Here is a 12,774-nt window from a genome sequence, read left to right on the forward strand (position 1 = left end):
ATGCTTTTGGTGAGCCGTGGGGGCTTTGCACCCTCCTGCCCCCTTTGATCCTCGTTGAGATTACCTCCCTTTGGGCTTGGAGGATCGTCTCCTTAAGGAGCGACCACTCTCCTTGGACACCCGGCTCCCCTCCCCTCCCCTCTGGGACCTCAGCGCTTCCCCAACTATCCTCCTTAGCTCGCTGAAGTCCGCCCTCCTGAAATCTAGGGCCGCTGCCTTGCTGCCGGCCTCTGCCACCTTGCGCTGGATGGTGAATCCCAGCAGGCGACGATCGCTGTCGCCCGGGTGGTCGAGCCCCCGCAGCCCCCGCACCAGGTCGTCGCCCGTGGCCAGCACCAGGTCCAACAAGGCGTCTCCCCGGTGGGGCTGGGCACCTCCTGGGTTAGACGGAGGTCCTGCATTCAGGCTAGGGACCTACGTGAGCGGTCAGACCTGGCTGACTGCTCCTCCCAGCAGATGTCTGGAAAGTTCAGGTCCCCCATGACGACCGCGTCCTTGGACCTAACTACATCCATGAGCTGACTGAAGCATTCCTGGTCTAGCTCTTCCCCGTGGTTGGGGGGTCTGTAGTAGGCCCCACATTAAGTCCCTTTCCCCTCAACCCCCTTGTATACGGACCCAGAGCACTTCCGTGTGCCCCTCCTCTGACTCTGCTACCTGACGAGGACGTGTAGTCTCCGTAATGCAGAGTGCCAGCCCCCCGCCTTTCCTCCGTCCTGTCCCTCCTGCACAGCCTGTGTTAAGAGGGGACAGGCTGGGGCTGCAGCCCAGAGAAACGTGGGTCAATCCAATCCGTGGCCATGTTTGAGTTGCCCACACACGCATGCGTGCACACCGGCAAGGAGCTCTGGGACACAGGGATGCTGGGCTGGCCGCGCCTCAGGAAGCTGCTCAGGTCCCAGGAGACCCCCCCAGACTGACGGCTCTCAGGTATCTGCCCTGGAGACAGCATTCAGCTGCAGGGCAGTGGACCGGGCTGGCCCCGAGAGGCTCCCCCGACAAAAAAAAAAACCTAGCCGACATTTCACAGGGCCACTACAGGCTGCTGATTTGAAGACCAGTCCGCTCCCCTGAGCCATGGTCCATCTTGGGCCTCCACACCTGGGCGTGATTAGCAAGGACCCACCAGAGCAATAGCGGGGTCAGGTCTGTGTCTCTCAGGAAAGAGTTAACGCAGCTGGCATCATAATTAGCACCAGCTAATGTAATCCATGGGCAACCAGGCACTTCCCTTCTGCAGTGGCTGGCGAAAGAAAAGCAGGAGGGGAGCTGGTTGAAGCCTGGAAACACCCAGCGATCCTTGGGTTCAGACACCAGAGGAGATGAGTTTGTCGGTGGATGGAGAGTGGTGCTGTTAGGTGTCCCTGTTGCAGCAGGGGCACGTCAACCTAGCGCAGCCCACCTGGTCCCTGGGAGAAGATAAAGGCGCCCCTGAAAACAGGAGCAACTCAAACACGGACGTGGATTTAACTGACTCGGGTTTCTCTGGGCTGTAGCCCCAGCCGGCCCCCTCTTAACTTGGTGCTCCGGAGCCTGTCCGGCATCTCAGCCCACTGAGAGCTGTTGCCAAACAGCCCCCGCTGCTGAGCTAGTCCCTGGGCCAGCGGCTCCAGCCAGGCAGGGGTGGCTGCAGCCTATCTGCTCCACCTGGGCCCGCAGAATGATTTACCCAGGCACCGCCCTGCTTTCCCAATGCCTCTGCCAGACCTTTGCCCTAGGCTGACATCACCGGTGCAGGGCCGCGAGAGGAGCCCAGCTCCACACCTGCCTCCAAGCTTCTTCCTACCCACTTTAAAATGCTCTCGCTGGGCTCCTGGCTCCCCAGCCTGCCCAGCCTGGCCTGGGGCACTGCCCTGGTGGACTCCATCCTGCAAGGTGAGGGCGCCCAGCCTGCCCTGCCCCAACCTGGCCCCTCTCCGGCCCTTCTCAGGACCCCTGGTCTCTCCTCCCTTGCAGGGCTGGTCGGTGCCTGTGCAGTCTCCATCCTGTGCAGCCTGGTAAAGATCTACCTCTACATCCAGTGCCTGAAGTAAGTGCCTGGGGGCAGGGGAATCTCTTCTCCTCCTCTTCTCAAACCTCACTCCCTGTAGCCAAGAGGAAAGTAGCTTTGGCTTCCTCGGGGCTTTCCCAAGACAGGCGACTGCTGGGCGAGGAGCCTGCTGTGGTCTCTGAAGCCTGCCGCTAAAATGCCGGGGTGCGTGCAGAGGTGTTTGGGCTGTGCAGAGATGCCTGGCTGCCTGGGTTGTGGGGTTTAACCCCCAAGAAGCTGGAGGGGCCTCCATGCAGCGCTGCCTCTGGGGCCAGCAGAGGAAGGGTCTGTCCTATCCGGCTTCCAGCCTGGCCCTTCCCTGCTACAACTTGCCGGCCCCCGGCGGCAGGGGCTGGTCCTCGCGGTGGGAAAGGAGGCAGGGATGAGTTCACGTAGCAGCTGGTGCAGCCCAAGCCTGTCCTGTGCTTCCTGCCTTGGGGCAGGCCCCCCAGCTCCCGGGGCTGCCCTCCTCCGCCACGCCAGGATGGTCCCTGCACCCCGAGTCACCCCCGTGGGGCTGCGAGCGCTGAGCTCTTGGGAGCCGTGGCGAGCCAGCGTCCCCGAGCGCGTGCTGCGTGCCCGGCAGCCTGCCCCAGGGTCGTCTCTGGGAGGGGGCTCATCTTGCCTTTCTCCTCGCACTGGCCATGAGGAACGGCTCCCACGTCCCCGGCGCTGGTCACACGTGCCCTGCTCGCATCAAGAACCAAAAGGCCACAGCGGCTGACCACACAGCGATGCCAGCTGGCGATGGCCTGTGGGGTGCCTTGTGAGGCGCCCGGCCAGGCGGGCTGTCACGTAGGGGGTATTAACTGAGGTGCTGGGGAAGTGGGTCCAGCCTAGGCTGGAGGGATCTGGGCTGGGAGGTGGGGTTGGCTTGAGTCTCTTACAAATCCGGCTGCACAAGTCCAGGGCAGCTTCCTGCATGTGGCTCAGGGTCAGGCCCAAAGACTTGGAGCACCTCTCCTGTGCGGACATCCTCCTGGCTCTTGTTCCTTGGTGTGCATCTCTGCTTCCAGTGACCCTGACAAGCAGAGGGAGAAGGAGACTATCCGCTCCCAGTGGTCCCTGCTGGATCACTTGCACCTTGTCCTGCTGACGGGCATCTTCACCGTGGTGGGGTATCGCGTGGCCGCTCTGGTGGTGCTGGAGTTCTCCCTCCGGGCCGTGTCGATGCTCCTGTCCCTGCACAAGGTGAGTGGCTGCTCCTCGTGTTGTCACTAGTGCACCCTAGAATAACGCTCTCTAGGTCTCGTCTAGCACTGGGTCTCCAAGCCTTTCCCAGAGGGGGTCGAGGGCAGTATCTCTGCCTCTGTTCCCTGTCTGTAGGGCACGGAGACCCTGCCAGTGTCCCCGACTTGCTGGGTGACCAGCAGGACTAGAACTCGGGTCTCCCGACTGCTTTACACCATGGGCTGAGAGGGTTTGTGCTGTGGACTGTTTCGTGTCTGGGGTGCAACTCCTGGTGGCCCTGGGCAAACTTTTAGTATCAGCAGAGAGAATGATGATGATGATGATAATAAAAATTACCATTTTCAGGCCCCCTTTCCATCCAGGCCTCAGGCGGCCGCCTGGTTCGCCCATGCCCATGCCTGGCCCTGCTGGGATGGGAAGCCCTGCCGTCGCTTCTTCTCCCCAGGGCCTTTTGCTTTGTCCAGCTGAAGGTGAGGGTGTAGAGAGGCCAGAACAGCAGCCCACAGCTGGATTACATCATGTGCGGGTGTTATGCAAGAGCAAACTGGCTGGAAGTCGGTTGTTGTGTCAACGGCAAGCACGTGTGTGTTTGGGGGTGGGTAGCATGCATGCTTGGACCTGAAAGAGGAGGCTCTGGCTCTGCATAGCATGGGCAGGAAAGGTCTGCTTCATTTCATCATGACTTGCCCCAAGTTCGTGGTTGCTCTGTGCCCTGGGGAACTGGACCAGGCACCTCGTTCCAGTCGCCGTGTCGTAGGTCGGCACCAATGCGTCCCGGGGGCTTGTGGCTCGCCACGCTGCATCTCCGATGCTTTGCTTCCGCAGGGGGCACCCAGCAGCCAGCTCTTCCTGCTGTGCCAGTACTCCCTGGGCTGCGGCATCTCCTGCAGCCTCTCTTACCTGCTGGAAGGGGCCCCGCACCGCACCTGGAACCTGGTCCTCAGCGTGGGGCTGGCCGGCCTGATCGCCAGCTACGTCCGCAAGGCAGCGCGGCACGTCTGCGTCATGTACGAGCTGCACAGCAAGGAGCGCTACTGCGGGGTCTGCATCTCCCTGCTCGCCTCCTGGCACGGCATCCCCCTCCTGCTCTGCAATGCCCTCAAGGTCACCTTCGTGGTGGCCGACCTGGCTGCCGTGGCGCTGATCAACAGGGACTTCCTCAACACCTCGGAGGCCATTCGCTTCTGGACACCGCTCACCATCTGCTATACCCTGCTGGTCCTCTACATGCAAGGTGAGGGCCGGCGGGAGGTCTTCTCCCCCCTCTGTGCGGTCCTTAGACGCCAAATCAGCAGGGTATTTTAGCTGGGTCTTGGGTGCGTCCCAGCAAGATGGGTTGGGCCTCAAAAGACTAGGGTTCCCCTGCCCCACCTGCAGGGCCTCGAAAACGGACATCCCAGGTGGGCACAGGTAGGTAGCCCCATGTTGATGCGGTCAGGTGGGCTCCTGTTCTTCGTGCTGTCTGGGTGGGAAGTGTGCCCGGGACCAGACCGGCCAGGGGTGCTGCACCGGGCTGCGTCTCAATCGCCTCCCGTGGTGGCTCTCGTCCCTGTGTGATCTCCGGGAGCCGCCACCACCCCTCCCGCGAGAGGAGCTAGTGGTATTCGGGGTGCCCTAGAAGCCCAACTTCTTGCACGAGCAGGAGCAGGATAGACTCCAGCCCATGCTCCCGTAGCCCGTTTTGCGGGCTAGGCGAGCCACGTAGCCCGGCTGCAGCTGCTTCCCGAGAGGCGCCTGTCCGCGGTCTCCGCTGAGAGCCGTAACGAGCCCGCCCGTGACGGCGGGATGCTCCTGTTTCGGGCAGAGGAGCAGAGGCAGAACCCCAGCGAGCAGGCGGCCTACCAGACCGTGTTCGTGCGGATGGGGGGCCTCCTCATCCTCCTCATGACCGTGGGCCGGTGGATGGACATCCTCAACGTTTTCGTCTCGCTGGTGGGGGAGATGTGGTGCCTGGTGCACGCCGGGATCATGCTGGACATCTGTCGGCAGCAGGTGAGGCTACACGAGGGCTGTGCCTGCACGCACCCCCACCCCCTGGCCCTGCTTGGAAGAGCAAAACGCTCTTCCCCCTTCCTGGGACCTGCCCGGACGGGAGCAGTTTGTTACAGGGGAGCCCTGCACGGAAAAGCCGCGGGGCCACGTGGCCAAGGGCAAGACGGTTGTGAAGCCCAGAGGGTGGAGGTGCCGAAGCTGCTCCATGTCCGACTGTGCGGTGTCGGTGTCTGTCCGCAGGACTTGTCTCGGAGGCTCTCGGGCCCCCGCCCCAGAGAGCGCCAGGCCCGGTCTGAGGCCCGTTCCCGAGAAGCAACGGCATCCTGAGTCCGGGGGGCTAGCGTTGAGCGGCCCCAGGGACCGGGACGGAAGCGAGAGCCGAGATCGGCGCTTTTTGGCTCCCGAAACTCCCAGCGGAGGCGTCCGGCCCGCCGGGCAGGACTCGCTGCGGTCGCTGCCTCCGGGACGGACGGCTGCAACCGGGCTGTGCTGTGCTCAGCCCCGAGAGGTTTCTCTTCCCTTTGCCCTAATCGCTGCCCCAGGCCCCGCACGCGGCCGGCCCCAAACTCCCTCCAGTGCCCCGCTGTCGACCACGGGGGCAGAGCTCTCCGGAGCATACTTTTACCTCCCTCTGCCCCGCAGCGGGGCTATTTTGGGCAGGACGGCCTGGATGGACTAGGGGAGTCTCTTTCAAGCCGGAGCAGGGAGCGACCCTGGGATTTGGGTGGAAGGCCATGGAGACCCACTGCCCCCAGGCACCAGTGTCCGTATTTCCTAGCCACGGTTGCTATCTGCTCCCTGCGGATGTCCCCGAGTGAAAACGGGAGTGGGCTTTACTCCCTTCCTCTCCCCCCCACGCGTGGTCACCTTCAAGCCAGGAACGGCTTCCCTTGGGGTGAGAGCGCCGCCCTGCCCTCTTCTCGTGCGGGTCCGGCGGGCAGACAGTGTTCACGCTCCAGCACCTCGCATCCTTGTTGTTAAAACATAATTTATTAGAAGAGCAAAACCTTCCTCCCAGCGGTAGCCAGGACGTCCCCGCAGCAGCCCGGCCGATGCTTCCCCGCGTGCCACAGGGCCCTGGAGGGGGACGGCGTTGGTCAGGGGCTCTTGGGGGGAGAGGAGACACCTGTGCCAGGAGCTCCGGTGCTGTATGGGAACTGCCCTGCTCCTCCAAGGCCAGAGCTGGTCTCGAACTTGAGCAGCCCCGAGGGATCCTGCTCCAAGGCACCTTCTGCCTGCAGGTCCTTTGCCCTTCCCCGGTCCACGCACCTCCCAGCACGGACCCGTCTTGCAGACCGTTGCAACCAGAGCCGACGAGAACAAAGCCTGCCCACAGAGGAGCAGTGTGGGATTTTGTATGGTCCGCGTGTCACAAATCTGTGCAAGAATAAAGTGTTTGCCGTGTCAGTGGGTGTGACCCCCCCTTTCCCTGTCCCTGCGGCTGGGCCCTCCGAGCAGGGTGCCCGTCTACAGGCCCTGCCGCGGCCAAACTTGGAAAGACACTCTGAGCCTCGGTGCTCTTCTCCCTTGTCCTGCCCTACCCTCTCCTGGCCGCTCCGTGCGTCTCGGCAGCTCTGCTCCACCAGCAAAGCGAGGCTCGGGCTGTGGGGGCGCATGATGGCCAGTGCGATCTAGGCTCAAATCTTCTTTGCGTCCTGGCTGAGCCTGTTGCAGGTAAGGCCTGGGGAGGAAGCAGACCAAGCGCGAGCTGTTGGAGCGGTCGGTGCCCCAGCGGTGTATTGTCTCTGCCAGGTGTGCGGGGGGGAGGAAAAAGATTCAGTTCTGCCGTGAGTTATTCTCCACAGGGGAGAAGCAGCCGGGTCTCCAGCAAAGGGGCTACCTGACTCCCTGGTGCCCAGCCCTGTGCTCCAATAGCTTGGGAGGTTTGGATGTCATCTCCTGCAGCAAGCAGGGAAACTGAGGCACAAGAAGCTATGCCAAGTTGCCCTTGGCAGGTTAGGCATCGAGCCCTGGTCTCCTGCCTCCTTGGACTTTTGCTTTAACTACGAGGCCATCCCCTTTGACCAGAAGGAGAAGACGGCAAGGCTCAGCTCACGGGCTGGAGCCAGGAGATGGCTCCCTCCGGCTCTCGTCCCGCCAGAAGCCAGGGCGGGAGTTAACCTTCCTCTCACAGCCTCGCTCTTCCACACAAAGGAGCCGCGTGGCACCGGCTCTGGCACTGCCCTGGGCCCTTCCCGCGTGTCCTGACAGCTCCTTCACCTCCTCTCGCAGACTGGGAAAGCGCTTGATCCCAGCTGCAGGCCTGAGCCAGGGAAGAGCCGAGGGCCCTGCTCCCGCGACTCCAAGACCTCCGAGACAAACGGCCTCATGCCCTTGAAGGTGCTCCCTGTCCTGCGAATGTCTGTGGCCCTTCCTTCCCCACCTCCAGCACTGGCCTTTGGCCCATAGGAGCCAGGTGCATCTTTAGTAAGTGGTGCTTGAATTGCACGCACGTTGCAGTCTCAGCCCCTGCTTTTAGTCTGGGCTGGGTGCATGTGGCGTGAGCAAGTGGGAGGCCTGGGCTGCGTGCGGAGGTGGAAGGAAGCAACAAGGATGCTAGGTCCCCTGCGATCAGACAGACCAGACCCCCTTGGGATCCTGGCAGACGAGGCTGGACCAACCCGCCAGTCGCCTGCTGCCACTGCTGCTCCTCTCGCAGGTGCTCAGAAAGGCCTGACCCAACCTGGGGACAAACTGTCCTGACTCTACCCCGTGCTCTGACGTGTCCTTGTTCTGGAGGCAGCCCAGGCTTGTGCCCCGGTTCCTGCACACGTATGGGGGCGACTGGGCCAGCTCCGCTCCGCCGCTGCGGTGACAACAGCTTCATGTTGCCTCTGGCGATCTTGGGACAGCTTGGCCCATGCAGGACAACTGTTTGGCTTGCCTATGTACAGACCGTGACCATGCCACCCAGAGGAGATGTGGGCTCAGCCAGCATGGGAAGTCCCAGAGATCGCGGCCCACCGGGAATCCTGTCCAGGTACCCTGGTGCCCCCCTCCCAGGAGACGAGCAGGGATCCCTGCCCTTACTGCAGGGTCTGATCCTCCACCTGGGACTCCACGGCAGGCCAGGTACTTGGAGAAGAGCCCTGAGGATGGTGTTCCTTTGCCTGCTCGCACGCCACCTGGACGTGTGCCTACACGTGGAGCGGTGGCTGGCAGGAGGCACGCCTGAAAGGGAAACATAGTCCCGATGTTGGAAACGGCTCTGCTTTCCTGTTCCTGGCAGCATTTGGCTTTGCATCTCGTGCCAGCTCATGGAGCAGTGCTACCCCGCTTTGCATAGATGTGGCATCGCCCATTGCCTTGTAATCTCCGTTTTACAGATGGGGAAGTTGAGGTGCACAGGGGTGCAGTGATTTGGCCTCGGTCACCTGGGAAGGCAGTGGCAGAGCTGGGCACTAAACTCCAGTCATCTCTGCGCCAGCTGCCTCCTGCACATCTGGTAACGTGCATGTGCTGCCTTGGTGCCTTGTCTCTAAGTGCGCCAGCCCGAACAGTAGTAGAGGTCCCATTGAGGCACAGGGGAAGGTCAGATGCAACCCTACGTTGAAATCCCAAGAGCCTTGGCTGGGAGGTACCAGCCCATTCTTGCTTTTTAGGAGCCAGATGATTGGGTCTTCACTGGCGATATGTCATCCCTTGAAGCACTGCACAAGTCGTATAAAAATGCAAGAGGTGCATCAAAAAGAGCCGCTGCGGCAAGAGCAGTATTGGGTCTTGAGTAGGGAGGTGTGATGCAGACGAGCTGCCGTGCTCCTGGCACATCATGGAGAGAGGAGAGGTGGCATCATTCATCCGCGTGGCTGAGAGAGCTGGGTGAGACGGGGCTTCTTGTTTTGTGGGAAAAACTAGTTGTCTAACAAGAATTCAAATGCCAGCAGAGACTGGAGCAAAATACTTCGGTGTGGAAAATCCTCCCGCAGCCCCTCAGGAGAGAGAAGCCCAAGTCCGCCTCTTCATCGGTAGAGGCTGAGCGTGCGTCCATAGTGCCCCCACTCCTAAAGGGGGGAGCTGGTGCATCATGGGAGCTGTAGTTTGGCTGCCTGCCTGCCTCGTGGAGAGGAACGAAGACCTGAGCGACCGAAAGTCCACCCCTAAGAGGCAGCGGTGGTGGGCCTAGGTAATAAAGGGCTAACATGGTTTCTTGTCTATTTTTGTTAATTGACACCTCAATGTGTGCATCTACGCAAGCCGCTAACTGCACAGCAGTCTAATAACACTGCGCGGTAGCAGGCCGAGCAAAACCCATGTTAATACGCTGCTGCGCAGTAATATTAGGCTACCGCACGTTGGCGTCGCTCAAAAACCATGCACCGGTGCTGCTGCATCGTAACACAAGTAACTGCACGTGGATTCAGTGCTTGGATCGCCGAGTACAAAACTTAATGTGCAGTAACTACGGTGCATTAATGAATGTGTAGATGTGCTCGGGAGAGAGAGAAAAAGTGTTACTTCCTTCCTTCCTTCCTTCCTTCCACGATGAAGTCTTGGCATGATATTACCACAGGCAAAACTGTCTGACTGCTGCTTACTGTGGCTTAGGCAACCTTTGTATTGAAATGGCCCTAGAGAAGATTTAAACAGAGCTGCATTTGGAAGCGACTCGCCTTTCTAATGCTGGAGCTCGGCTCCAAGCCAGAGGTCTTGGGCCCAACCCCCCCAGCTGGAAGGAGGGCCCGGTGGTTATGGCCCTAACTTGTGACCTGAGCAGCACGAGTTGAGGTCCCTGCTGTCCCACAGGCTTCCTAGCTCCGCACACTCCCCGCGGTGGGCACCTGTTGGCTGTGGAGGGGGCTCGGGCAGATGTTCGGGGTGGACGGCAGCTGGGCGGTAGTTCGGAGAAGGTCGGTGTTGGTTGGGTGACAGATGTAGGTGCCTACAGAAGCAGGAGGGCACCAGAGTCCCTCTGACAGGCTGGGCCTCGGGTGCTCTGGGCCTCAGCTCCTACCTGTCCAAGGTGGAGAACAGCCTCCCCACCCAACTTCAGTTTCCCAGTCAGAAAACCAGGGATAACTCCTGACCCGTAGGGCCTTGCTGAGGACTTATTCCCTATAACCTTTACAGAGAATTTTAAAGATTACAAAGTGTGAAGAGCCTCATCATAGGGAGAGTACTATTGTGCCCATTTTTGCAGATGAGCGACTGAGGCACAGAGGCTAAGTGACAGGCTCAGGGTAGTACAGGGAGTCTGTGGCAGAGCTGAGATCTCTCCCATTGTGGTGGCTGGTGCCCTAACCCTCTTTCTTTCCTCACAGTCAGCCTCATCCTCCCACATCCTGGGACAGCAGCAACATTTTGTTTCTTAAATTGTGATTTTAAATAAATAACTAAATAAATAAAAACCCTTTTGAAAGACCGAAGTGGCACTACTGACTGGTGAAGGCATAGGGTCAGGTACCAGGACTCCTGAGTTCCCTTTATGGAGCTCCTGCTGACCTCGAGTGACCCTCTTATCTTGTTGCCTGCCTCAGTTTCCCCATCCGCGCAGGGCTGAGTAATGCTACTTGCCTGGCTTCGAGGGCTGCGGACAGAGGTGCCGAGGTCACGTGAGCAACCGGAGGCAGCTCACAACCATCCCTGGGTTTTGCGACCCCAGCGCTTCTTGTGACCCTTCCTATGACCTGCGCTTCCCAAGTGGAAACGAGGGAGCGGATGCGAGCGGTGCAGCCCTTTTCCTCCAGCACGTCAAACTCTTTGGCACGGGCACAAGTAAACTCCATTCAAGCAGGGCAGGAAGCATTTGCTGTTGAAGCCGCTTACCAGAAAAGCCACCAGGTTTATTTGCAGAAGGTGCTGAAAGGGAAATGCTTGAAACCGCCAGAGCAGCCTTCTAATCCCTGGTAGGACGGTGCCGTGGGCCCATGTTGATGCCTGGGACAGCTCGGGCTCCAGCGGCGTGTTTTAAACCACTTCCAACCCTTGGGGAACTGGGTATTTATTTTTAAAAATAACTCCAGGCTGAGCTGCTCGGGGAATAACCCCGTGGCAGCTGCTGGAGTTCAGACCAGAAGCTAAATGTACCTAGGGTCGTAACAGTGGGTTCTGCCCAGTGCGTTGCAAGAATACAGTTGTTAAAAGCACCTTGGGGAAGCCGGAGACTCCTTCACAACACAGCGTGGCCCCCACCAAGCTCCTGGCCTGGAAGAAGACCTAGAGAACTTGCTTGGAGGGCAAGGCAGGAGAAACGAGGCCTAGGCCAGCACTAGGAGGGAGGAAGGAAACGTGAGCCGGGCATGCGGCATCCTCAAAAGCCTCCATGCTTAGCGCTCCGGGGAGCTCAGCTGGGTGAGGGTCAGGCCGGGGACGCGGGCGCCTGCACATGGCACCAGACGGCGCGTGCTGCTGTAGCTGCTGATTGCTCGGGGGACTTGGCAGCAGCCGGGGAGAGCAGCGCTAGCCTCCTCGTGCTATTCTGCCAAGGCGGGTGGGGGGGAGAGCTGGTGTGCCCTCCTGCTGCTGGGGGACCTGGGAGCTCCAGTGCTCGCTGGGGGCTTTACTCTCCACGTGGAGGTCTGACTGCTCCTGAGTCACCCCGTTCCCCCTCCTTCAGCACGGGGCTTTCCACGCTGCCTCCCCGCAGTGCTGTGCGGGATCCGCACTGACCCTTCCTGGGGTCTGCGGGAAAGGGCTGCTCCTGCCCCGGCAGAGCCCCAGGGGTGACTACCCCAGTGTTAGCCACTGACACAGCGCAGGTCTCCTCCAAACCCCTGCGGGCAAAACTGAGCGGCAACCGCAAGTCCCTTGCACAGTCAGGCTGGAGAGTGGACCCCCGATTTGCATTATCCAGTGCTGCTCCCATGAGGTTGCTGTTGTCTGTGGCAGAGCCCATGGACGTGGGTCTCGGACGCTCATAATGCTGCTGCTTTCCTCATCAACGGGTCCTGGGGCATTTGCGTGATGCAACAGCCCCAATCCTCTGTGTCTTTATTTTGGGGCTTGGGACTACGCTACCTACATAGAAGAGCCTTTCCTTCCCTTTCCAGGAGCTGGCCCCCAGAGCCCTTCACTTCACACGGCTTCGGAGCAATGTTGCTGCCGGTCACAGCTCACGTCCCAGTGGTCTCTGGGTCCTGGACACGGTTTCTAGCCCAGTAACACCAGCGACGACCTCCAAGGCCTAGATGGACCGTTGTTCTGCCCTCCAAGATGCCAATACTTGATGCCTTGCAACAACAGGTCCGAGTACAACTAGCCGCCCTTCGCCTCGCGCACCACCCAGGCGGGGCTGGTCCTGCTTGGAGCGGGGCCCGGACTCGATGTGGCCTCCCCAGGTCCCTTCCACCCTCGCTGTCTGAGACTCCAGGATTGTTTCTGCTAGTCCAAGCATCGAGGTGGGTTTGTGGGAGGTGTCTGACCAGCGGGGATCTTGGTTTTCTCCAATTTAAAAAAAAACCACCCCAATTTTTAGATGAAAAAAAGCAACCCTAAATCCACATTTTTCCTTAATTAAAATGAAACACCACTCATACATACATACATACATACATACATACATAGAGAGAGAGATGTTTCGTTTTAATCACACCAAAATGTGGATTTGGGGTTACTTTTTTTAATCT

General features: G+C 60.0%; 1 protein-coding gene across 4 annotated transcripts; it reads left to right on the plus strand.

Moving 5' to 3' along the window:
- Window positions 1–1,657: 1,657 nt before the first annotated feature.
- Window positions 1,658–12,628, plus strand: TMEM82 (transmembrane protein 82). 4 transcript variants are annotated; one of them, XM_090024499.1, is made up of 6 exons: window positions 1,658–1,875; window positions 1,957–2,029; window positions 3,046–3,220; window positions 4,046–4,454; window positions 5,025–5,212; window positions 5,453–12,628. In XM_090024499.1, exons 1-6 carry the CDS (start codon window positions 1,797–1,799, stop codon window positions 5,537–5,539), a joined length of 1,011 nt encoding a protein of 336 aa, XP_089880625.1. In that variant the 5' UTR covers window positions 1,658–1,796; the 3' UTR covers window positions 5,540–12,628. The 4 variants fall into 4 exon arrangements, with proteins under 4 accessions (XP_089880625.1, XP_089880624.1, XP_089880623.1 ...); XM_090024498.1 differs by having other exon boundaries at window positions 1,658–2,029; XM_090024497.1 differs by having other exon boundaries at window positions 5,025–12,628.
- Window positions 12,629–12,774: the final 146 nt, after the last annotated feature.

Source organism: Crocodylus siamensis, chromosome 12, assembly GCF_052110815.1.
Source record: "Crocodylus siamensis isolate JL-2025a chromosome 12, ASM5211081v1, whole genome shotgun sequence".
Classification (NCBI taxonomy): domain Eukaryota; kingdom Metazoa; phylum Chordata; order Crocodylia; family Crocodylidae; genus Crocodylus; species Crocodylus siamensis.

Bases quoted from the DNA above. Each gene is read 5' to 3' on its own strand.
- TMEM82 (XM_090024496.1), top strand. From the start codon at position 1,797: ATGCTCTCGCTGGGCTCCTGGCTCCCCAGCCTGCCCAGCCTGGCCTGG. The intron at 2,030-3,045 runs GTAAGTGCCTGG...CTCTGCTTCCAG, and splicing joins CTCTACATCCAGTGCCTGAA to TGACCCTGACAAGCAGAGGG. The intron at 3,221-4,045 runs GTGAGTGGCTGC...TTGCTTCCGCAG, and splicing joins TGCTCCTGTCCCTGCACAAG to GGGGCACCCAGCAGCCAGCT.